Below are 27149 nucleotides of genomic sequence, written 5' to 3'. Positions count from 1 at the left end.
CATCGTCGTCGTCGTCGTCGTCGTAGTCATTTTGTGTAGTCGAAGAGAGAATACAACGAAGAGAGAAAGAGAAAGAGAAAGAGAGAGAGAGAAAGAGGAGAAGATATACAAAATGTCCATACTCTGAACATATGGGTATATGTGTTATGCATGTGTTTCCTTTTTCTACTTTTTTGATGAGAAAAGAAAAAGAGGAAAGGTGAGGGGAGATAGGTAACCCTTAAAATGTCGATCTTATCGAAAAGGGGATCTTATATGGCTACGCCTATGTATATAGCTCGTTTCATGCCATCCTCCTCTTTATCCTCTCCTTTTTATCCTACGATATTTATTCTTTTTATTCCACAAGAGCGCGCTTATCCGACAACATGCCCCGAGAAAATAGCTTGATTTATATATATATAAATATATATATATATACATGTGTATGTATATATATATATACACGTATATATATGCTTTTATATATATATATATATATATATATATATATATATAATATGCATATCACTGGGAACTAAAAATAAATTCTTTCTTCTCGGAAAAGTGTGTGTGTGTGTGTGTATGTGTGTGTTATATGTATGTATGTATAGTAATTGACACAGTTATATTTCTATCAATCGGAAGTAAAATTTGTTCGACAACGATACAGCGTACTTTCTATTGGAACATCAACAAAAAAAATATCTACCAATGAAAATATGTGAAAACACGTAGAAAATATATTTTGTCCGATGTTTTCGTGAAAACAACGATATAGTATGTACACATATTGCGTTTTCCTTAAAAACGTATATCGTACGCCACAGCACATCTTACGAAATAAATATGCGCGATATACGTAATATTTTTAAGTAAGAAATTACAAATAAAAGAAATCAAACTGAGAGAGAGATAGAGAGATAGAGAGATAGAGAGAGAGAGAGAGAGAGACGAAAAGGAGAAAAGACAAAATGAAAAAAAAAAAAAAAAAAATAAATAAATAAAACGTAAGAAAGAAAAAAAAAGGAAATAAAAGATTGTTGGCATTACACGAAAATTTGACGACGAAAAGAGACGAAAGAGTATCCTTCGAGAGTATCGGATATCGAACGTTATGTTCCTTCTTCCGAATATAGGTACATAGAAAACACATGCTTACGTCCATACATTATATATATATATATATATACATGGGACACACATCTTACACCACACATACATCATATATATATATATATACATACATATATAAATCCCGTCGTATCCTTCGTAGAATCTTCAACATAAATCTCTGGAGGACGCATCAAAAGGTTTATTACGCGTCACGGTTCGATCGAAAAGCGAGCACAATGCTTCGAAGATTTACGATTCGTATATACACCTACGCGTGGACGCACTGTAAGATCGATCTCTTTACATCCCAGAACTATGTATCTCTCTCTCTCTTTCTCTCTCTCTCTCTCTCTCTATATATATATACATATATATATATAATATACGTACGCAGAAATAAAATCACAAGCTTCCATGGGGGTAAAAAAAAAAAAAAAAGAAAAAAAAATCACATATAGAAATACATCGAACTTATCCATGTTATGTGCATAGAGAGGCCCCCACATATATACGTACGTACATTAGAAAAGGAGGACTAATATAAATACGTGTATATATACGTGTATGTACGTAAATATGTACGTACGTACGTACGTACATAGGTTGGTTGGTAACGCGTGTAACGCAACGACGGTCTCATCCTCCTCCTCCTCCTCCTCCTCCTACTCCTCTTCCTTCCTAACCTCCAAGATAAATCCGTGTTTACGAGGTTCGTTTCAAGGACCATAAAGACGGTCCAAAACAACAAAGCGATAAACATCGGCAAAGGCTCGCCGATGCTTTTTCTCGGCTCTCGCGTTTTTCTCTATAACTTCGACAGAAAATTTTACTCGTTTATTTGTCCATAGAGAAAAAATTTTCTTTTTCGTGTCCACACGAGAGGGGAGAGGGGGAAACAGAGCTAGGGGGGAGTACGTTGATCCACGATAAAAAGCACGTTGAAAATTAAGAAAGAAAGGGGAAAAAAAAAGAAAAAATAAAATAGGGGATATGGAGAAAAGTAAGAGACAAATGTATAATAAGGAAAAAAAATAAATAAATAAATAAATAAATAAAAGTAAATATATCAGAGAAGATAGAAAATGAATATAATGTAACTTCTCGATTTACCTTTCACTTTTTTTCTTCTTCTTCTTCTTCTTCTTCTTCTTCTCACTCTTTCTTTCTCTCTTTCTGCCAAGGTCACCCTCCTAATGTGTCACGTAGCGATCTGTTTGTAAACAATAACAACGACGACGACGACGACGACGACGACAACGACGCAACGACGAACATTTTTCTTTTATGCACGTATCATTATTATTATCGTCATTGATCAAGTTTTAGACGTTTCACTCACTCACTCACTCACTCACTTACTTACTTACTTACTTACTTACTCACTCACTCAATCAATCAATCACTCCACTGTATATTACGAAGAATATCACAGATTGCGAAAAAACTTCGTTTTTCGAAAGAACGAAAACAAAAGAGAAACGCGACGTTAAACCGAAAAAGACCGAATCGGTTCGTAAACGAACGAACGAACGAACGAACGAACGAACGAACGAACGACGAACGAACACGAACACAAACGAACACTCACGAGACGCACTGACTTGACTAAGTATATAAACAACACAACGATGTATGGATTAGTAAAAAATACACATCAAATCGAAAGGGATAGATATAGACACACTGTTCGTTCTTTTATACGCAGAGAAAGATTTTACATTGGACGATTCGTAGAAACATCGTTCGTAGTTGTATTGTTACTCGTTATTAGATCATCGAACGATATAACTAAAGAGAGAGAAAGAAAAAGATAGAGAAAGAGAGAGAGAGAGAGAGAGAGAGAAAGAGAGAGAGAAAGAAAGAGAGATAAATAAATTAAAGAATAACAAGAAAATAATAAGCAGAGAGAGAGAGAGAGAGAGAGAGAAAGAGAGAGAAGACAAAAACAAATGAGGAAACAAACGTGAACACGTGAGCCTTGAGAGGGGGGAAGGGCGCGCGAAATTCATTCGCGTGCCCGCCAGCAATATGGCGTCGTACGACGGAAGAAAGAGGCGCGCATGCGTGCGCACGCTGTCTAGTACGGACGACAGAGAGAGAAGGAAAATATTCCTAACCGCCCTTTTCTCTCTTCTCTCTCTCTCTCTTTCTCACACACACCCTCTCTCTCTCTTCCTCTTTCTCTCTCGTTCTCAATAACGATATCGCAAGAGAATCGTCTACGACGTATTTTTATATTTCACTGTAAGACTTTGTTATTATTTCTTTTATACAAATATACACGTATCTATCACACACGTATATACCACACACGTATACATATATATATGTTGTATATATATATATATGTATATATATATATATACATACACACATCACACGTATGTATCAAAGAAGGAAATACCTACTACGTTTATATTGATAAATAGTAAATATGAACGATCGGGGTTAAGGGAGGGGGAAATACGATCGGAAAAGAGATATATAAGAAATATCACTGAAATAATAATACACCGACAAAAACACGTCCGACGCGGCGCACGGTCGGCGAACGACTGAACTGTCTGACGCGTTCGAGCCATTGAACTCGCGGTGTGTGCCTACGTAGTCAGAGAGACAGAGATAGAAAGAGAGAGAGGAAGAGAGAGAGAAAGAGAGAGAGAGAAAGAAAGAGATCGAAAGAGAGAGAGAGAGAGAGAGAGAGTGAGAGAGAACTACCAACGACGTATCTTACTACTACGTCGTTTCTTTGTCCTTCCTTTCTTCCTTCCTTTGCCTACAAGGAGGACCGACCTACGTTCTCAATATGCAAGAGATAGATGCGCGTAGGTGTGTGTAAGTATGTTTCATATGTATATTTGCATGTGTATATTGCATGTGTGTGTTGCATGTGTGTGTTGCATGTGTGTGTGTATCTATGGATACGTATTATATATACGTATAGGATCGCACAGTCATATATGTATATATATATATATATAGATATAATATATTGCATGTGTTTTTATACATAACATACATATAAATATATATATATATATATATATATATATATATTTAAATACATGTATATATATATATAATTAATAAGTTTAAATCGTGCCTATATTAATATCGTATATGAATGTATTGAAAGTGTAGTTACTAATATGTATTTACAAACATAGATACGTACGTACGTATCATACGTACGTACTATCGTGACGAATCTAATAAAGGATATACAGTACAAATATATACAATTCATGCGAATACGTATCTATATTTTATTCGCACGTATGATACGATATATATACGTCGATATAATTTGTATTTACACATATCCCTCCCCGCGCGTGTATATATATATATATATATGTATGTATGTAGATTTGTGTGTGTGTGTGTGTGTGTTTGTGTATCTTAGTTGAAGCGTCGAAAGAGCACGAAAAACCGCCCCCGCCGCTTTCCGCCTCGAGAAACACACACTTCTCGTCGCCTCGCTGACTCAGCATCAAAGTTATGCGTACAGTTTGTGTGCGATAATAGAGGCCGCGCCTCGCCTTCGAGATAGATAGATATAGAAAGAGAGAGAGAGAGAGAGAGAGAGAGAAAATACGGAGATTCAATCTCCCTTTCAATATTTTCTTTACTTCCGATGGTGAATTTGATACTGACGATGGACCGACCCGACATGTCATTATATCAAATTAGACGAAGTAGGCGAGATACCAACGAAAGATTTTCTTCCGCTAGTATCGGCCGGCGGACGAATCGTAATAAACATGTTTGTTCTCAGAATAAATAAAATCATTGAAAATTACTATGATCTACTTTTAACCATGTTATATATATATATATATATATATATATATATAGAGAGAGAGAGAGAGAGAGAGAGAGAGAGAGAGAGATATACATATGGTGACTCAATTTTATATTGGCACGTGCGCTTTGATTAATGCTTTCCTCATTTAGTATATCTTTCCCTCTCTCTGTCTCTGTCTCTGTCTCTGTCTCTATTTCTCTCTTTCTTTTTCTCTGTCTATATGTCTCTCTTTTTCTCTCTATCATTGTTTCTGTCTCTATCTATCTTTCTATATATCTTCGCGTACTACTGGCCCTCTGTCGAACGAGAGAATCGAGCTTCTGACGCAAGAATCCGTGGATGTTTCTCCGTCTTGTAATTCCTCCGTCCCCCTCCATCGCTCCCTCCTCTCACCATTTGCTTTTCCTTTCTCCGAATGCAAAATCAGAATCGTCGTATAGATGAATCGTAGTATATGTATATATATATATATATATATATATATATGCTAACATACGTAGTACAGTAAACTATGCGTGTAAACTAAACGTCTTAAACTTATTTCGTAGGATATGAATCGAATGGAATGCGTAAAAGTCAATTTAATTAACTATTGAAAATTAATTTTTCGATTATCGATATTATACGACGCTATTATAACAGTTAAAATAAATAATAGATAATTCGATAGAACTCGACGTACGACAAGTGATTTATCTTTAAGATAATCTTTAAGATGTAATACGGGAAAAACGTTGTACTTGCTTATTTTATCGAGAGAGAGAAAGAGAGAGAGAGAGAGAGAGAGAGAAAATAATAATAATAATAATAATAATAAAACGTTGACAACAGAGATGTTTCTTTTATTATATTTAATGAATTACGTGTTGCGCGGACGAACAATATTCGCATCATACATACACACAGAAACACGCTCGACGCTATCGATATCTACTATTCCTTTCGAGTGTTCTATTTACTAATCTAACCAATCGATAAACAAATATTCCTCCTGTCATTGTATTCCACTTAATGATCTAATCATAACGCCGGAAATTATTTATTCTATGATATTGAAAAGTAGATAACGTTTTAACATGGGGAAATTAGTGCGAAAAGAGTATGAGTAATGTGAAAAGGAAGGAATAAGAGATAAAGGAGATAAAGGAGGGATTGAAAGAAAAGAAAAAAAAGAATGAAAAGAAAAAAGAAAAAAGAAAAAAAAGAAAAAAAACAAAAATGCAAAGAAAAACCAACGTTCTCATTGGCGAGAGAGTATCGACAAAAAGAAAAGAAAAGAAAAAAAAAAAAAGAAGGAAGAAAAAAGAAAAAACAAAAAGAAAAGGAAACAAAAAGGAAAAAGAAAAAAAAAAAAAAAAGAAGAAAAAGAAAAGAAAATAACGAGAGAACAAGAACAAGTACGTAGCTAGGTAGGATTTATAAGACGTAAGTTGTAACCTTTTGACCGAACTTAACAACGACCGATCGATATTTTCTTGGTTTCTCACGTGTAAATCTCGCGCGAAAGATTCCATTGCACAAAGTCTCGTAAAACGCGAACGAACGGTAGAGAGATCGATGGGAAAGACGAGAGCGTGTCTCGTCTCTCCAACTTCTCTCTCTCTCTCTCTCTCTCTCTTTTTCTTTTTCTCTTTCTTTCTTTCGAAAAGGAAAAAAGAAGGGTGGTATAGCGAGACGAAACGGTGGACGCGCTGGAGATGGATTTACGATTAACTCGGCGAGATGAACGGGCAGTAAAAGACGGTTCGGCGCCGTCAGGAGAGCATAAAGGCTCGTAAAAGCTAATGAGATGAGAGAGAGAGAGAGAGAGAGAGAGAGAGAGAGAGAGAGAGAGAGAGAGAGAGAGTATGTATTACTCTTTCTCTCTCTCTTTCTCTCTTTCTCTCTCTCTCTCTCTCTTACTCTGTCTCTTTATCTCTCTCCCTTAGACGCGAAACGTCCAGTCAAGGTCTTCCAGAGAGTTCTCCCTTTCCCATCCCTTTCTCTAACCCCCTCCTCCCCCCGCCCCCCCTCTCTCTCTCTGTCTCTCTCTTTTTCATCCTTCGAGTACAACCAAAAGCTTCTGAGAGAAAGAAGCAATATGTTCGAGAAAGGGACAAATAAGACAGACAGATCCCCACCCTTCTTCTTTCTCTATTACACGTCGTTCTCACTCACGAAGAATAATAATCGCTTTACGACACCTTTACTATTTTTCTATCTTTCTCCATCTATCTATCTATCTATCTATCTATCTATCTATCTATTATCTATATGTTTCTTTCGTATTTTCTCTGATTTCGTTTTGTTTCTTCTTTTTTTTTGCAAAAGATGAGAGACACGCTAAAGCGGTAGTATGTCATTCGTAGAATGAACGGTGAAGAACTCGTTTCCATATCCCTGTATATGTAATAATACGTCATCTCAGATACGTTAGAGATGTTTACGTTCTTATCTATTTACGATAAGATCTACGTTACGATTGATGAAAAACGAATGACCGTACACGAGAGATCACGAGATTAAGAAATAATTGATATTAAAAGAAAAAGTCCACATGACGTTTCTCCTTAAATCTTTGAAAGCGTTGGAAATTTTTGCTTTTAAAGAAAAAGAAAAGAAAAAAAAAAAAAAAAAAAAAGGAAAAAAAAAAAAGAAAACAAATTCCACATAACGAATTGAAGTAGTAACGAGAATAATAAAAAAAGGAAATCGAAGAAGACACGATGATTAATCCGAAAATTTATTCGCACCAATGCACTTTTTTTTTTATCGTAAATTCGATAACATAATTAATGAGGATAAATCGTTGATCATTGTTTAAACGACACTTTGATGTTTTGACATTTTGACATTTGACATGTACGACGTGTCGGGGTATGGAATTTATTTTTTTTTTCTTTCTTTCTTTCTTTCTTTCTTTTTTCTTCTCAATCTCGCGAAAGAAAATTTTCTTTCCTCTTCCTACAACGTATCACCGTTTCCCCCACTCCATCGCCTTCATCTTCGTCGCAAGCGTGCAAAGAATTTTTGTTTGTTTACAATGTCGCAAAAGAAAATTCTCTCCCCCGTCCCTCGCTCATCTCCCACATTCCTTCGTTCCCGTTTCGTCGTAAGGGTGTATCGTAAGCGTGGAATTCTTTTTTATTTTCTTTCTTTCTTTCTTTTTTTCTTTTTTCTTTTTCTCTTTTTCTTTTTTTTTTTTTCTTTTTACAATGCCGCCGCAAAAGAAAATTTTCTTCACCGAAAACCACATCCCCGAAATTCCATTCGCGATCGATTTGAGAAGAACGCGATGGCGCATTTCTTGGCTCCGAAGATATATTTTCGAAATTGACAATGGATTGAAAACAAAACAAAACAAAACAAAATCATTGATTTTGATTGACCGAAGCTTCTTATCTGTCTTATTGCGTTTACTCTTATCTTTCTCACGCACGTGTACGTTAACGTGTGTACAGGTACTCGCGAAAAGATAAAAATCCTACCGTGCGATTAAGCAATTTAATTGCATAGAATTAATTATCGGTAATTTTATCCAAGAAGAAGAGAAAAGAAAAGGATACGAGATAGATAGCTAGATAGATAGAGAGAGAGAGAGAGAGAGAGAGAGAGACTGTCAGTTTAACTTCGATTACGTTCGAAACTTTTAATCGAAACTTACGATTAAACGTTACGATTAAATGGACGATCGATAATATCACGATGATCATAAGGATTGCGAAATAAGTAAGTAGATATTAAAGGTATCGTTCGAAATTAGTAGAAACAAGAGAAAGAGAAGAAGAAAAAGATAAAAGAAAAAGAAAAAGGAAAAAAAGAAAGTCGTACGATTACTACACATCCATATCAACATCCGCGCTTGACCGTAGATCCTCGACAAAAATCATAACGAAGCGGCTCGTTAGCGCGAAACACGTTAACTCCATCGTAGTTATGGGTATAGGTAAAAGGTAGAAGATATCTGTGAGATACATATGCGTTTATCTATGTACGAGTGTCTAACTATATATATATATATATTCATACTTATGTGTATATGTGTAAATATCTGCGTTGTATGTACGTACGCGTGTATATAAGAGGAACTTGCTTTTCGGGCCCGGTCATTCACTCCCGGAGCCATGAGTTTCCTCTCTCTCTCTCTCTTTCTCTCTCTCTCTCTCTCTCTCTTTCTCTCTCTCCTTCTCTCTCTCTCTCTCTCTCTCTTTCTGTTTTTTCTCTTCCCTTCTCTTGCTTCTCGTCCCCGTTCGAAATGCGCAGTAAACAAACCCACAGTCCGTTTACCTCGCTTTACCGTGCAACAGATTCCGATCATCATCTTCATCTCCTTTCTTCATCTTCCTCTTCTTCTTCTTCTTCTTTTACTTCATTCTTCCTTCCTTCCTTCCTTCCTTCCTTGCTTCCTTTCTTCCTTCTCGTAAACGTCGTCCCGAAATCGCAGGTTTCAATGGATATCGACGTCACCTGGTTAAAGCAACGTTGCATCCTTTTCCCTCATTTCCCCTCCTCTTCTTCTTCTTTCGTCTCTATCTCTCTCTATCTCTCTCTCTCTCTCTCTCTCTCTCGTCCTTATCTTTCTTCCTAGCGCCATCAACAATCCTCTCCAACATCTTATCTATCATCGATTTCCTTTTTCGATCAACACGATTCGCGATTTTCCTCTGTCGTATAAAGAATGGGAAAGAATAAACCATAAGACAGAGACAGACAGAAATAGAGAGAGAGAGAGAGAGAGAAAGAGAGAGAGAGAGAGAGAGAGAGAGAGCCTACTTTGAACGAACTGGAATTCCAAGGTGAAAATGAACGAGGATCGCACGAGAACGTAATACGTGAGTGGGGGAACGAAAGTGGAATGAGGGGTAGGGGGGAATCATGAAGGGGTTTCATGAAGAAGGAAGAGCCGACGAAAAAAGGAAAGAAAAGAAGGAGGAAAGAAAAAAAACCAACCAAATTAAACTTGTTCGCAAAGCGGCAGCGGCAACGGCAGCAGGTTTTTAAAGTTTATACGTGCACGATTAAAGAACAAAAAAACAAAAAGAAAAAAAAAAACAAAAAAACAAAAATACAAAAAAAAAGAAAAACTAAAAAAAAGAGAGAAAATAAAAATAAAAATAAAAAAAAAACCCCCCTCGTTTTTATTGCTTCTCGGTTGACGATTTCCTGATTAAAAAAAGGAAAAAAAAAAAGAAATCATGTATAAAGTGATAATACGTCGCGTCAAATGATCCAGAACGTATGTAACACACATACACACACACACACACACACAAAATTCTCGATAAGCATTACCCGTATTAAAATGTTAATCAAATAATTATAATAGACTTGGCACCGCGACTATGCGATAAACAAATTTATTATACGTATGCATATACTGAGATATAGAAAAAAAAAAAAAAAAAAAAAAAGAAAAGAAAAAAGAAAAAATAAAAAATAAATAAATAAATAACGTAGAATTAGATAGAAAATTTTTTATATAACTCGGATAATGAATGTAATTTTTAAAGGTGAACAAGCGTGATTTAATCAATAATCGATCATTAACTTTCTAATCATTTTTCTTTCTGGTTATGGTGGCCAGGGGGGGGGGGGGGGGGGGGGGGAAGAGAAAAAAAATAAAATAATAAAGAAAAGAAAAACATAAAATCTTTGAGAATTAGTACGACAGTCTACGTGAATAAACACGAATCGTAGAAAGTATTTTGTATCTTTTTCTTTATCGATTTCTCTCTCTCTCTCTCTCTCTCTCTCTCTCACTCTCTCACTTCCCCTGTCCTTGTCATTCTTCGTCTACTTTGTTCTATTGTAATTCGTCGTTAGAAGTGATCGTTCATTCATAACGAGGCCGGTAGTAAACGTAGCCGTAATTGCGTTCGTTAATTAGAGCGTCGTCGTAATTTATTCTTTTTTTTTCTTTTTTTCGTATCTTCTTTTTCCTTTTTTTTTTTTTTTACACTTTTGTTTCTCTCTCTCTCTCTCTCTCTTTCTTTCTCTGTTTTCTTTTTCTTTTTTCCGCGCGTGAGCAGTCTCAAGGAAGGAAGAAAAGAAGAATGGTAGTAATACTTATATCCCATACTTAACGATTTCAATAATAATCGCAACGAGCTTAACCAAACACAACAATAACAATAATAACAACAACAACAACAATGACAACAACAACAACAATAAGAACAACAACAACATCAACAACACCAACAGTAGGAGCAATAACCACGATGGAATCCGAACGAGGAAGAAAAAGACACAACGTTTTAACGATTGTCTTTTTAAGTATTTTTAATTTCTTCCCAGTTTACTTTTTTTTTTTTTTTTTTTTTTTTTTTTTTTTTTTTTTTTTTTTTTTTAATCATTTCCGTTCTTTAATAATAAACGCTCGCTGTATTGACGAAACGCGATGTCGTGTGCTACGAATAAATTTATTTGTAATTGGCACGCAAATCATTTTAAGGTGGCCTTTGCACCGTTTTACCATCGACCTTAAACACGGCATCGGGTCGACGAACGTATACGTAACTTATGTACTTACATTGAACATTTACTTAGTTACTTACTTACTTATTTACTTACTTATTTACTTATTTATATATTTACGTACTTACGTCGGTCGTTCATAAATAAATGAAACCTTTGAGAAAATCGAAATATTCGTTATTGATTGTATCATGAATAAAATATTGAGAAAAATTTGTTACGACGATATCAAAAGAAAATTTCTAATCGTTTTCATTCGAATACAATAACATTATTCGTATTGACTATTTGCAAAAGTAAAAATGATATTTATGATTGTATATTTATGACGTTTAAAATATTAAATAATAAATATCGTTATAATGTTTAAATATTGATAAATATAACAATATTATATATTATAATACATATATATATATATATATATATATATATACATTATAATAAATATAATAAATATAAATAAAAAAAATAGTATATATATATATATATATATATATATATATATATATATAATATATTGATTAACGAATAACTAAATTTTTACTCGTACTATTTGAACATCGTTAAAAAACCTATTCTACATTTTACACAGAATTATTAAAATCTGGGCCGTATGGGTCGTGGATGCACAAAGCAGGCCTTGTAAAAGGGATCCGTGAAGAAGACGACTTACCGTTCCACAGTAGAAATTCCAGAAAAGCGTCACTGTTCCGATGTGTGAAAGAAGTTATACGTCTCGTGCGCCATCGCTATAATACTCGACAGGGTTAAAGAATTTCTCCCCTTTTATAAATGTTACCAATGTATCCTAATGCGAACGTATATGTATGATGAACGCGCGAATACGTGCACCAATGAAATTAAAGTAACATTGAACGACATTAAAACACGCGACAAACGACATAGATAGAATGAGATATTAGAAATAATATATATATAATTTGACGCAATGAAAAAAGTCGTAGATAATAGTGCACATTGACAAATACGATCTATATATACATATATATATATATATGTATATATCTCATTCGTATAAATTTATTTAATTGTTTTATTGATTCGATCTAACCGAGTAATTCGATAACAACGATCAACGATAACATGATTACTAATAAAACTATGACGATGAAAAAACATTTGGTTTAAAACGAGAAAGGGAAAAAAAATTCCCTTTCTCACTCCCCGACCATATCCCCTTAAAAATTTGAACTCTATGGAGATCTTTTTTTCTCTTCTTCTTTTTTTTTTTTTTTTCTTTTTTTTTCTTTTTTTTTTTTTCTTTTTTTTTGTTCCTTTTATCCTTTTGCGATTGGTTTCGTTTCGAACGAAAGTCGCGCGTCGTGTGATGATACGCGTAAAATAATACGATTGATTTTTTTTCGTAACGATAACGTAACACGTAAAACGTTATTCGAAATTACATTCGACAAATTATAATTCCCATTACGACGGCTCTCCATCACCCTCCCCCCCCCCTCCGTCCCCGCCCATGGAGAGAATTTTGTTTTATTCCGGTTATTTCTTCTTTTCTTTTTTTTTTTTTTTTTTTTCTTTTTGTACTTGAATGTAAAAAAAATCGGACGATTGTTGAACTTACTGTACATCTTCGAGCATCGTCTGCGTATTTCTATCAGCCAACTTCCATAATTTCCAGTGTTTTTCCTTGATAGATGAGCCCTAAAAGCACCTGCGAGTTTGAAGAAACGTTTAGAGATGAGATCGTCATGAGGATCGTTTCTCGTATTATCGAGTTCGTCGAGTTCGCCGTCCATGTGATTCCCGGGAATGATCATCGATCCAGCGAGACGATCTATCGAATTTCTTATTGCCTGATCGTTTATGTTACGATTTAGGCAACTCTCAACAGGAAGTATCATATAGGATGAGCTTCTGCATATGCCGACCTCGACCTCAACGCAGCCATCCTCTCGAGTGGCGCTGGTGAGCAATGTCGATTCGGCTTTAGTACTGCTTCCTACCATATCGACGGCACTGAAAAATGAAAATCAATGCAGGTAATGTAGTTACGATATTTAACGACAGTTCGATCGGTATTTTACCGATCGTTGAAAAATCTTCTTTATCGATTTACCATACTTGAATATACATACATATATACATATTATATATATATATATATATTCATTTTTTTCCTGTAATTTTTCTTTTCTTTTCTTTTTATACATATTTAATTACTAAACGTATCTATCGAAACATAAAGGAACATCTCGTTGATACAACGTGATATATCTTTATATCGATATATCTTTTATCGATCTAATAGATCATAAAAAGATTTAATAACAATAATAATAATAATAATAATTATTATTATTATTATTAATTTATAAAATGTATTATTATTTTATTATCATATGTTTAATTATATATCTTTGTATTTTAATATTATTTTATTATTATTAATCGATAAAATAATAATAATAATAATAATAATAATAACAACAACAATAATAATTATTATTATAATATTATAAATTTATATAGTATTTATTATTTTATTATTATTAATCGATAAAATATAAATAATAATAATAATAATAATAATAATAATAATAATAATAATAATAACAACAACAACAACAATAATAATTATTATTATAATATTATAAATTTATATAGTAGTCAATAACAATAATCTTTCGATTTTACTAACAATAGAAACGTGTTATCTTCTTCCTTGTTGAATGATCAAACGTACAATGAACCCGAATAAGTTAATTTCCAATATTCCGATATCGTGATGGTATTCGATTGATTCGTGTTTACGAAAATAATGTAAACAGTTATAAAACGGTCAGCTATGGTTCCTGGCTTTCGGGGGAACGTTCTAATTCAATAACGATAACGTCCTATGAAATCCGTAACGTCGATAACAATACGCGTGATAATATTAATTAATTGTTTTCTCTCCCTCCTTCCATCCCTCTCTCTCTCTCCTCCACCCCCTCTCTCTGTCTCATTCCTTCTCTCCCTTTCTCGTTTCCCTTCGTATATTCTATTTGTTGCGAACAATACAAACGCTTCGACCTTTTAACGTAAAAATCGAGTATGTATTTTAAACTTCGCTGGTCTAGTTCAAAATCTATCGGATTCTAAATATATATATATATATATGTAGTTGCTAAAGGCCAGGTAAGCTTTTAACCAATAATACTTTTTGTTTACTCTTTTGGACTTGAAAACTTTTCCATTGAGATTTCATCACGCTCTCTCTGTCTCTCTCTCTCTCTCTCTCTCTTTCGGCTTAACAAAAAAAAAAAAAAAAAGAAAAGAAAAGCAAGGCGAAGAAAAGGAAAGAAAAAAAATATGTTCGACCTTTTCTTTTCTCCTATCAATATCTTATGATAAAAAAAAATATATGTGTATATATACATATATATTTAAAAAAAAAATATATATATATATATATATATATACATGTGTATATATAAAATTAATTAATTTTTATATCATATAGATTTTTCATGGATATATTTCATTTAGAAATTAATTTACACACACACACACACATATATATATATATATATATATATTTAATTAATTTATATATATATATATATATATATATATATATTTAATTAATTTATATATATATATAAACGAATTCATTCAATATGCGAAGTAAAATAAACTAAAGGGAATACCATTAGTTTAAATTGTATTCCGATCGTTTAATGCAAAAAAAAAAGAGAAATTTGATTTTTCAAAAGGAAAAAAGAAGAAAAAAAAATACACAAACACACACAAACACACACACATACATACAATAGACATACAGTAAATATTCAAAGCTTGTCGTGAAGATAAGTCAAAGATATCTGTTTTATTCGTCCTAAGAGATGAAAATCAAATGCATTGAAAGAATAGAGATGACAACGACGTCGCAAACTTATGCGACTAGGATTATGATATTATTGGGATTAAAGGTTTTCTCTTATCTCTTTTTTTATTTTTCATTTTTTTCCCGCGTCTTTTCGTACGAATACCTTTTCCTCGATTCAACGGAGAAGAAGCAGAAGCAAAAGCAGAAGAAGAAGAAGAAGCGGAAGAAGAAGAAGAAAAAGAAGAGAATGAGGAGGAAGAGGAGGAGGAGGAGGAGGAAGGGAATGTGCCAACGACAAACCATGGCCAACAACCTCCTTTTCTCTCTCTCTCTCTCTCTCTCTCTCTCTTTCTCTGAACTACCAACGGCACACTCCAGTCGGAAAAGGAACTATCGATCGGGACGAGCCGCGTTCAATTATTCTGGGAAAGCTTTCGCGTTTCATCCCGCACACAACTACTACTAATACACAAATACATCTATCCACATATATACATACATACATACATACATACGTACGTACGTATATACATACACACGCAGAAATAGTCATAGACATAGACATAGACGCGTACGATAAACCCACTCACCTACTCCATACACATTAACCACCCACTTTACCACCTTCACAGTCCTCCTTTCTCTATTCTACAAATTCACGTCTTGATCTCGAATTCGTTGCATCCTAGTTGCACGTTATCCTCCTTTTAACTCGTATCATTCTCACCTCGTTTCATTCTAACGCGTCACTATTCTCTTGTCCCCCGTCCTCCTTTTCTCTTCCCCACGCATCACCCCTATTTATCTATTCCCCTCATAAACACATCTCGTCTCTTCAAGCATCCATCTACCTTTGATATGTGTTTTCTTTTCTTTTTTTCTTCCTCCTTTTTATCTTTTTTTTTTTTTTTTTTTTTTTTTTTTTTTTTTTTTTTCATACATTATTCTAGGAGAAAAAGGGAGAGAGAGAGAGAGAGAGAGAGAGAGAGAGGGAGATATATTTCTAAAATCTTAATAAATAATTTATATGCATTCGTCGCATATAAAAATATGATAACGAGTTTAACTTGGTCGTAATATTATAGGAAGAGTAAAAATATGAATAAATTAATGCGATTTTTCATCTTCGATTGCACCTTTTGTCATTCATATTCTCGTCGTACGTTTTTATCCTTTCTTTTCCTTTTTTTTTATTTTTTTATTTTAATTCTTTTTTTTTTTTATTTTTTTTTGTTAATCTACTATTCTCACAATATTTCGTTCTAAAGATCTCTGTATTTCGCTTTTATTTTTCTTTTTCGGAGAATAAGTGATGCAGAAAGGAAGACAAAAAGAGATAGAGATAATATATATATATATATATATATATATATATATATATATATATATATATATAGAAAGAGAAAGAGAGAGAGAAAAAGAGAGATAAAAATAAATATGCAAGAAGTGTATTATAACATTCGCAAAAAAAAAATAGAACAACAAGTGGAACTTCATCGTGATATTATACTGAAAGAGAAAAATATTTTTCTCATATTATCCTTCTCCTCACATTATCCTTCTTTTAACTTTATCATTCTCACCTCATTTCATTCTAAAGATGTGCATTTTCGGTTTTTTTTTTTTTTTTTTTTTTCCTTCTTTTTTTTTTTTTTTTTGGAAGAAAAAGAGACACACACACATAAAAAGAGAGAGAGAGAGAAAGAAAGAGAGAGAGAGGAGAGATAAAAACAAATAAAAGTTGTTATTTACAATTCACAGAGATAAACGAAAACAACTTCATCGTAATATTATCTATAAAATTGATCGTAACTTCATCGTAATATTACATGTACGAGAAAATAATTGTGAATAAATTAATCCGATGTTTCATCTTCGATCGCACTCCCTCTTTCTTTTTATTCATTTTTTTTTTTTTTTATTCTTTTTTTTTTTTCTCACATAAATACCTCGTAGCACATTATTCCTCTTTTAATCATACCTACGTTCTTTTCGTTTTATCACTACTGATTTCTTCCCTTTTTCCCCCCCAATCCTCCTGGAGATAAAAACGAACAAAAAGTATTACATTGCATTCACCAAACAAAGCGTAGCTTCGTCGTAATATCCATAGTAACGAGAAAATATGAATAAATGTGGATTTTCTTTGTTTTCTTCTTTTTTTTTTTTTATCTTCGATCGTTCATTTTATTTATTTATTTATTTATTTATTTATTTATTTATTTTATTTTATTTTTTTTTCTCGCTTTCTCGAATCCTTGCTTTCCTCTCTCTCTCTCTCTCTCTCTCTCTCTCTCTCTCTCTCTCTCTCTCTCTCTCTCTCTCTCTCTCTCTTTTATCCTTTCTCATTGTATCTTCACTTTAAGTTTGGTTGTACTTTTCTGAATACATAGATAAGTACATAGTTATCAAGAACTTCCTCTGATACGTCCTTTGTAGCGGATTCTCCCTCTCTCTCTCTCCCTCTCTCCCTCTCTCTCTCTCTCTCTCTCTCTCTCTCTCTCTCTCTCTCTATACCATTCTCTCGGTTTTTAAAGTTTTTTTTCCGTATCCCTTATAGGGTAAGAACAAGAAAGAATATAAAATAAAGTAAAATCGTGAAAAATAGAAAGAAAATGAAAGAAAAGGAAGAAGAACGGAATAAGAAAGTTGTTTCTTTTACCATCGATCGATCGTTCGTGCGCCCACTCCCCCTATACTCCCTCCTCTTTTCTACCCACTTTCCCACCCACTCACTGGTCGAACGAAGTCACACTGATCTTAACTTCTTTTTTTCTTTTTCTTTTCTTTATTTTCCTTTCTCTCTCTCTCTCTCTCTCTCTCTCTCTCTCTCTCTCTCTCTCTCTCTCTTTCTCTCTCTTTTTTTCTCTCTTTATCTTCTTTCCTTCGTGCACGACTATCTTTCGTACTATCGTTCGTGAGATTGAATTATATATATATATAAAAAAAAAAAAAGAAAAAGAAAAAAAAAAAAAGAAAAGAAAACTTTCATGGCTCCTATATCATCGCTTCATTGAAAATAAGTGGAGCAACCCTCCTCCTTCCTATCCCCCTCCTATCCCCCTCCTATCCCTATTCGCACCATCCCATGACCTCCTCCTCGTGAGCTTTTAAGCGTTCTCGCGATAAAAATTTCGTATACCTTCGGAGAAGTTTGCTTTTTCTTATTTTTTCTTTTTTTTTTTCCTTTTTTCCCTTTTCCTCCGCCTCTTTTTCTCTTCCTTGCTTTTGTTATTCTTTATCTTTTTCGTTTACGCTCACCCGCAACCCGTAGGGAGATTAATAAAATTTCCCCCCTTATTTTTTTTTTCTTTTATTTTTTTTTCCTTTTTTTCTTTTTTTTTTTTTTTTTTTTGTTGCGAAATATTTGCGCGATAACGGAATATTTAATTTCGTTAAAATAATGTTCCGTAGAATTTTTTCAATATCACGAAATTGAAAATCCCACGGGGTTAAAAGGGAAGGGTGAGATCGGATAGGTAAAGTGCATTCGCACGGAAGAAGAATTTTCGAACGATTACGAAAGAATAAATATTATCGGTCGAATTTGTAAAATTATTATTTAACGATGATATTTTATAAAAAATGAAAATACGAGAATGTTAAAAAGAAAAATAAAAGACATACGTTGATATAGTAATTGACGAAATCGGTTGTTTTTTTTTTTTTTTTTTTTTTTTAAATCTTTTACAATTTCATCCTTTTTTCTTCTTCGTTCGAAATAATCATGAAAAAAGAAAAAAAAAAAAAAAACCAGTCTACTACGAATCGCTCGTTAATTTAATTTCCAAAAAAGAAGAGACATTTGAAACCTTACTTTGTCGTAATCGTCGTAATCGAACAAATTTTTTAATTGTTACGCTTGTCTTTTTTTTTCTATCCATAAGACGCGATCACTGCTATCGTAAAATTTTACAAACTTTTTAAATTTATTTAGTAACATTAAGAAAGGTGTAACAATGTTCACGCATTTGACGCGAATAAAGCATTATAGTCATTTTGATGAAGTTCATAAAACATTTATTTATACGAAACTTATAAGAATTCAACAGGAAAGATCTGACGAAATAGTGATAGTTTTTTCTTTTCTTTTTGTCTGTTTTTTTTTTTTTTTGACAGAATTTATTACATCAAAAAATACGATAATAAATTTTAATCCTTATTGGAGATTAAATCGCTATCCTTAAATTATTCGGGGGGGGTTAAAGGTGAATTTCAAAACTGTCCCACAATTATGTTTAGCACATTGAAATATATTTTAGACAATCTGGTAAAAGAGATAAATAAATAAATAAATAATATTTTATGTTAAATAATTGAAACGAACGTTTTTCTTTTTCTCTTTCCCCCCACCCGTTCATTCCCCTTTTTTCTCTATATCGAAAAAGAATTCCTTACAATTCCGAGCATTTATTATTTTCGATAAAATCGTGCTCATGTCAAAGTGTTAATCGAAATTTTATATCCCCTAAGATATACATAAATATATACCAAATGATTATTTAATTTAGATTATTAGAAAATTATTAGAAATCATTTATGACGTATACAATTGTATCGTCGATCGACTATAAATGTTACACGTTGTTATTCTTGTTTAAAGAATCGAATTAGGAAGGTTAATAGATTAAAAAGGGATATGTGACATTAAATCGACCCACGTAATACAAAGATCATATTGATAATCGTTATCATCGTGATGATCGATTGTTATCGTTCTATATCACGTAATCGCAGAAGATATAAATAAATAAATTATATATATATATATATATATATATATATATATATATACCGATAAGAGAATGAAGAGGTCACGACCGATATTACATTGAACTGATCCTCGTAAATATCGTAACATTAAACCGACAATCGTCGTAACGCGGAAATCTAACAACAGCTTTTGCTTTAATGTTGGCCCCTTCTCGAACGATCTGACCTAAGCAATAAAACGAAGAGAACCGAGCGAAATCAACCTCGTAAACGATTTCGTATAGTCGACGTTAAACGAACAAGGACAAACGTTTCCAGATCACGGAATTTCTCGTAGTACGTATGTACGTATGCATGCAAGTAGTATCGTTAAATCGTTTTTTTAAATTGCCTTTGATAAATTGATCCTTTGATTACAAAAAAAAAAAAAAGAAAAAAAAAAAGAAAAAAGAAAGAACATTCGGAATCGGTATTATTCAAATGTTATCTCTATTACGAGTGAACGAATATAATGGACGATTTAAATCGTCAAAAAAAAAAAAAAAAAAAAATAAGAAAAGAAAGAAAATGAAGCCCTTGATACGTGTATTTTATAAATTTTTTATCCCTCGAGAAAACTTCTCTCGAATAAATTTTATTTCCGCCCTACATTGAACATTTTTTTAGAATTATTGTTTTATTTATTTATTTCTTTTTTTCTATTTTATACACATACACACATACACACACATATATATATATATATATTTCATGAATAGTTTTGGTTATTAGAAATTTATGGAAATAAAAGCTATAAAGTAGACTACGTTGCGTTTGTATTTGTTCATTCTCTATTTATTTCTGTCTCTATCTATCTCTCAGAGAAAGAGAGAGAGAGAGAGAGAGAGAGAGAGAGAGAGAGGACGTACGATCAAAATGTACGATCGAGATGAAAGGAAAATTGTGAAGTTGGTTGCATTAGAAATGCATTGATTGAGTAATTTATGATCGTAATTTGTGATCTACGATCCGTATTTTATATTCTCATGATACGTGTGCCATAATGAGCCAATGCTACTGCAGTTTCTACAAATCTCGCATATATCATAGCATACGAACTATCCAATTTGGTGGTATCGTCATAACACAATAGTTATACGAAATATCTTACGAGCTAAAAAGACAAAAAAAAAAAAAAAAAAGGAAAAAATAGAAAGAAAAAGGAATGTCTAAGATTAATACTATCAGTCAACAGGTATTTACACGGCCCAATCATTTATCTACGTCAAGAAACAGAAATAGAATACACAGACGAATGAACATATCGAAGGGTTAAGCCGAAAGATTTTTCTTTTTTTTTCTTTTTTTTTTTTTCTTTACATCAATATCGAAATCAATCGAACGTTATAAGAATCTACGATCTATAATATTTCGAGTATGAACATATATTATACGTGATTTAGAACAAAACTTTGTATTTGTTATTACGAAAAATTACGTATAAAAAAAAAAAAAAAAAGAAATTTCGAATCGTCATTGAAACTTTCCATGATAATCTAAATGAATGCGAATACATAATACATAATACATGATTAATTTTATATATTTTTTATATTCGACCAAAAAAGAGGGTATCTAAATGGTAAAAAAAAAAAAAAAAAAAAAAGAGGGGTCAAAATATATTTTTTATTTAAACCCTTTAATTGTACATCGATGATCGACAATATAATATATATATATATATATATATATATATATATATATATATATATATATATATATATATACTATAATAATAATATCATACGTATAACAGTGGATTATAGATTATCGTCTAAGATCTTTTTCTTTAATAAGAATTTTATTAGTAAAAAAAAAAAAAAAAAAAAAAAAAAAAAAGTAAATTAATTGCAGGTTGGAAGAGACTGGAAAAAAAAAGAAAAACAAAAAAAAAGAAGAAAAAAGAAGAGTATTAGAACACTGACCTATCCTTACCTCCTTCGCTTTATCTCTTCCTGAGTATTCTCTCTTTCCCTCTCTCTCTCTCTCTCTCTCTCTCTCTCTCTCTCTCTCTCTCTCACTCTTTCTCTTTCATTATCTCTATCTTATTGAATTATATAGGACTCTTATATATATATATATATATATATATATAGATAAAAATTCATTCGATAATCGATAGACGAAGATTAATTCGCGATACGATTGAATAATGTTATATACTATCGTAAGAAGGATACTGAAATCGATTACGTTAAGTAAGTAAGTAAGCAAGCAAGTAATTTAAGTAATTAAGTAAGAAAGTAAGTAAGTAAGTACTTACTTCCTCATTAAATCATTTTCAATAGGAAGATTATATCGAAGATAAACTTTTTGATATTCGGCGACGATGACCCCTCCCACCATATCAAACCCTCTCACACCAGCCTCCTTTTTATCCTCATCTCCCAGGAGTTATAGCTACTAGCTTTACGATGGTTTACATAGGAAAAGGGATTGGAAAGGGGTAGAAAAAAGAAGGGGTATGAGGGAGCAAAGGAGGAAACGTAGTACTTACGTTTCACGTAAGTACATATGTATGTATGTACACATATATATATATATATATATATATACACAAACATAAATACGTATGTACGTATGTATGTATTTCTCTCGTCCATTATCCTTTTCTAGTTGTACGTCATGTACATTACTGCGACATTCGGGTAAAACATTGCGGCTACTGGACGCCATTTCTCGATGATAAATGACGTACTGAGGGGAAATAATCGGCTGTCTTTCTCTCGTCTTTCCTATAACCACCCTCCCCCTTTCTCCCATCCGACCATCACAATCACCATCACCCTATACCACTACCTTGGGTATTTCTTTTCGTCTCTCTCTCTCTCTCTCTCTCTCTCTCTCTCTCTCTCTCTCTCTCTCTCTCTTTCTCACTGTACTCACGTAACTCACATAGTAAGACAGTTTTGAAAGGCTTCCTGCAAATACATCTACGTCAATTATCGTCTTTGACGATAAACGTCTCTTCGAAGTCGTTTTGAGTCGTCGTAAGTAAAAAAAAAAAGAAAAAAAAAAAAAAAAGAGAAAAAAAGAAAAATAAAAACAAAACAAAACAAAAAAAAAAACAAGATGAAGGTTAATGACATTAACTCTTTCGTACTTTTTTTTTATATTCGTTAGGCCGACTCGATTCATATATTTTTTTTTCTTTCCCTAACTTTCTTTCCTCCCTTCCTTCCTTCTCCTCTTTTCTCTTTCCTTTTTTTCCTATTTTTTTTTTTTCTTCATTTTTCAATCGTAGTACCCTATTCACGTAACAATTCATCCCGATTGGAATAATAACATCGTAATTGAAAATAACCGGATCTTGAAAGTAATCCAATCAATTGGAGTTCGTTTTAAAAAATTTCAATAGTTCGTAAGAATCAATTGTCGGGGTAAACGGGGGATGAGGGTGGGGGGTGGGGGGAGGGGGAGGTTGAGAAGAGAGGAAGAAAAAAAAAAGAAAAAAGAAAAACAAGAATTTATATCATAACGCTAGTATTCTTTCAATAGATCTCACTTAGGACAACTATTCAATTCGACATTTGTTTTTCTCTCTTTTTTTCTTCTCCCTCCGCCCTCTCTAAATCCATTCCCCCATCCACCCCATCCCACTACAGCTTTCGTACTTTTTTCTCAACGATTTGAAATATCGCATTAACGTGGTAACGAGTCTCTCTCTCTCTCTCTCTCTCTCTCTCTCTCTCTCTCCATCGCAATCGATGAATGGACTTTCAATAGACTTTTTAATTAATCCCTTTTGGTCTGGTATTGAAATAACAATCAGATAACGATAACGTTATGTCGATCCTTCTTTCCGCCATTAATCGAAATCGATATACACGGAGATATAAAAGTATACAAGTATTGTCTCAATTATTCGTCGATGACGTATTAATAACATTATTATTATTATTATTATTATTATTATTATTATGATCATTATCATTATCGTGATCACCGTCGTCATCATCATCATCATCATCGTCATTTTGATTTTCATTTTATATTTGCAATTTTTTTTAATATTCCATAATATTCGTACGAATTTTATCTTCGATATTTTCCAATATTATTAAACCGATGGTTTCACCTGTTCCTTTGTTTTTTTTTTTTTCTTTTTTTTTTCTTTCACTTTCTTTTCCTTTTTTCTTTGTTCTTTTTTTTCTTCCTCCTTTTTTTTTTTTTTTTTTTTTTTACTATTTACGTATAACGGCTAGAATATCGCTTTCCCTGCGACATTGAAAAGTGATTTTCTCCCCACTCCTACCACCTATATACGCACACATGCACACAACTAACATACCGGCAATGCACACACACTCAGCAAAATCCCAGGCCACAAAATAAATGGTTTCGAGCGTTGAGTGTAGGATTTGGAGGGGGAGGGGGGGGGAGCGACTAGAAGGGTTGCGAGAGGGTTGATAGCAGCGAGAGAGACGCGAGTAACGAATTTCCGCGAATGGAAAGAAAAAGAAAACAAAACAAAAAAAGACAAAAAAGAAAAAAAAAAAAAAAGAACGAAAAGAGAAAAATAAAGAAAAATAAAGTGCATCTTCGGTAATCCATTCCGTCGATTTCGATATGCGGCTGCAACTGTCGACTAGTTCGGATTAGTCGGATTATTCTCTCATCGCAATTCGTCGTCTATGAATGGCGGAGAATCGTCTAAATGTGTGTGTGTGCGTGTATGTGTGCGAGAAAGTGATAGAGAGAGAGAGAGAGAGAGAGAGAGAGAGAGAGAGAGAGAGAGAGAGAGAGAGAGAGACAGAAAAGGGAAAAAGAAAAAAGAAAATAACACAAAAGAAAGGAAACGGAAAAAAGAAAGAGAAAAATCGACACGATATGGAAGTAAGGTGCATTCGAAAAATGAAAAAACGAACGAGGGTATATTTTACGAATATACCTAACTCATACATATGTAAATAAATAAATAAATAAATAAATAAGTAAGCACTTATATTGATTAGTAACAAATCTTATTATTTCATCGTTTCATGTCGTAATATTCCATTAATATGTTCTACGAAATAAAAATCTATTTAATCGATAAGTATGAACGATTAAAATACTTTTGTCATTTCGATTTGTTATCGAAAAAAAAAAAAAAAAAAAAAGAAAAAAAAAACGAAAAAGAAGGTAAACGTAAACTCTAAGAATAATATTCAACCGGCAACAAACAACGTCGCTCTAAAAATATATAAAACTTATGCATTTCGTACGTACCTAGATATAATAAATAAAGATGGGGGTGGTGGTAGGAGAGGGGGTAGTAGTGAATAGTAGATGGTATCATACACGTACGTTGAATTTACGTTCTTTGCATGTACTTACGAGATTACGAGAAATATATGAAAAAGTCTCTTTTTTCTTTTCTTTTTTTTTTTCTTTTTTTTTTTTTCTTTTCTTTTCTTCCTTTTTCTCTTTCATTTATTTTTGTATATTTTTCCTTTTTCTTTTCTTTTCTCTTTTCTTCCTTCATAGATTGTCACGAGAAGCTATCGGAGAAAATAACAATCGGCAATTGTTTTATACGAAACTCTCGTTCTTGTTTGTTCACGTAAGAAGAGTAATCGGTTCCTTTCTCTTTCGAAGTTTTCGCTTTATTTTCTCTCTCTCTCTCTCTCTCTCTCTCTCTCTTTTTATCTCTGTCTATCTTTGTCCCTTTTCCTTCTATATCTCTCTCTCTTTCTCTTTCCGTTAAGTAATACAAACGTTTCGGTGCCCGGCTGATTTTGTCCTTGAAACAATATAATCTACTTTCCCTCCCTTTCATTTTATTTACCTCGCTCGAAATTAGAAGAACATTATCAAACGGGATTTTTACGCAAATAGACGAAGAAAAAAAAGAATTATTATATTATTATTATTATTATTATTATTATTATTGTTATTATTATTATTATTACGGAAGCATCGAGAGATGTTTGACGTCGTTCTAGCGAAAGATTGTTTGATATAAAAAGAAAAAAAGTAAATAAATAAATAAAAGAGAAAAAGAAAGTCGCATCGTTCGCAAGAATAAAGATAGAAGAAATATATGCATTTGTCGTGTCGAGTATGTGCTGCACGCGTGTGTAATGTCGCGTAAATTACGAAAGTGTGAATTACGAAAGCGTGAATTACAAAAGCGTTTTATATTCATGTGTCAAGAGTTCTTAAAATATAACTTATATACATATATATATATATATATACATATAAGATTTTCAATTCAATGATCAGATATAATTGATATTCCAGTAAATAGGTTTGAGAAATATTGCCAATTAGAATCACTTTCTTTTCGTTTCATCCTCCTCCTCCTCCTCTTCTTCTTCACCATTCCTTACCATTCGAAGATATAAACGAATCTAGACGATGATCTCGATGGACTACGAAGACTCTTTCTATCTCTCTCTATCATAATCGTCAATCGTAATTTCATTGAAACAACTTGAAAAATTTACAAAGGAAAAAAAAAAATGATCGCGATAATATCAAATCGATTATTTTATTGAATTAACTAAGAGTAGTTTAAATTTGAACCTACGGAGAGATTTATTAATTAAAATTGGGATTATAAATATTTGTACGTGTGCATGTGCGTGTATGTATTTGTGTATGTGTGTATAGTTCTATGTAACTATGTAACATTTGAATTAATAAAGTCGAAGGAATTAATTCCGGATTTAATTTTAATTACGATTTATTGATAATTATTAACGACGTTGATCAACTTTAATCGTCGGTTTCAAATTTATAAAGGAAAACGAAAATAAATAAATGAATAAATAAATAAATAACTAAAATTGAAAATAATGTACATGCAGTCGCTATAAAACTTTCCCTAATCTAGTTTAACGTTATTTATCGTTATTCGAAAATTTATAACCTCAAGATAAATTGATTCTTGGCCAAGAAATTTTAAGAAAAAGCGAAGTGAATCGGCACGCGACGTGAACCGACGCTTAATCCGACGCGACGCGATATTACAATAGAGTAAAAGGTATCCATTTTAAACGATCAAACGGCGTCGGATTGTCCGGACGCAATAAAAACGAACATATTTGATTATTTCGAAAGAAGCATACGTTGTTAATATAATAAAAAGAAATTGTGATAGTTCGATATAACACGCAACAGAGAAAGAAAGAAAGAAAGAGAGAGAGAGAGAGAGAAAGAGAGAGAGAGAGAGAGAGAGAGAGAGAGAGAGAGAGACTC

General features: G+C 32.7%; 2 protein-coding genes across 13 annotated transcripts in view; one reads left to right on the top strand and one right to left on the bottom strand.

Annotated features, from left to right (window-relative positions):
- LOC124956575 (growth factor receptor-bound protein 10-like) overlaps positions 1–27149 on the bottom strand; it is a 437491-nt gene that overhangs the window by 302048 nt on the left and 108294 nt on the right. For 6 of the 12 annotated variants that reach the window (XM_047512554.1, XM_047512555.1, XM_047512552.1 and 3 more), the window contains one exon: positions 12963–13357. In XM_047512554.1, coding sequence (XP_047368510.1) covers positions 12963–13347 — 385 coding nt within the window. In that variant the 5' untranslated portion in view covers positions 13348–13357. Of the gene's footprint in view, positions 1–2205; positions 2884–3058; positions 3464–3499; positions 3659–12962; positions 13358–27149 lie in introns of those variants that run through there. The other 6 variants (XM_047512559.1, XM_047512561.1, XM_047512558.1 and 3 more) reach the window with 6 other exon arrangements.
- LOC124956579 (putative uncharacterized protein DDB_G0277057) lies at positions 9146–12493 on the top strand. The gene is made up of 3 exons (XM_047512571.1): positions 9146–9875; positions 10912–11158; positions 11955–12493. The coding sequence occupies exons 1-3, from the start codon at positions 9758–9760 to the stop codon at positions 12019–12021; spliced, it is 432 nt and encodes a 143-aa protein (XP_047368527.1). The 5' UTR covers positions 9146–9757; the 3' UTR covers positions 12022–12493.

Source organism: Vespa velutina, chromosome 22 (genome assembly GCF_912470025.1).
Source record: "Vespa velutina chromosome 22, iVesVel2.1, whole genome shotgun sequence".
NCBI classification, from domain to species: Eukaryota; Metazoa; Arthropoda; class Insecta; order Hymenoptera; family Vespidae; genus Vespa; species Vespa velutina.
This window is presented reverse-complemented; position numbering and strand designations above follow the sequence as displayed.

What these genes read in the sequence shown, in the direction of transcription:
- LOC124956579 (XM_047512571.1), top strand. Translation starts at nt 9,758, where the DNA reads ATGAAGGGGTTTCATGAAGAAGGAAGAGCCGACGAAAAAAGGAAAGAA. An exon ending in GGCAGCGGCAACGGCAGCAG is followed by an intron (nt 9,876 to 10,911) that starts GTTTTTAAAGTT and finishes GCGCGTGAGCAG; the next exon opens with TCTCAAGGAAGGAAGAAAAG. An exon ending in TTTAACGATTGTCTTTTTAA is followed by an intron (nt 11,159 to 11,954) that starts GTATTTTTAATT and finishes CATTTTACACAG; the next exon opens with AATTATTAAAATCTGGGCCG.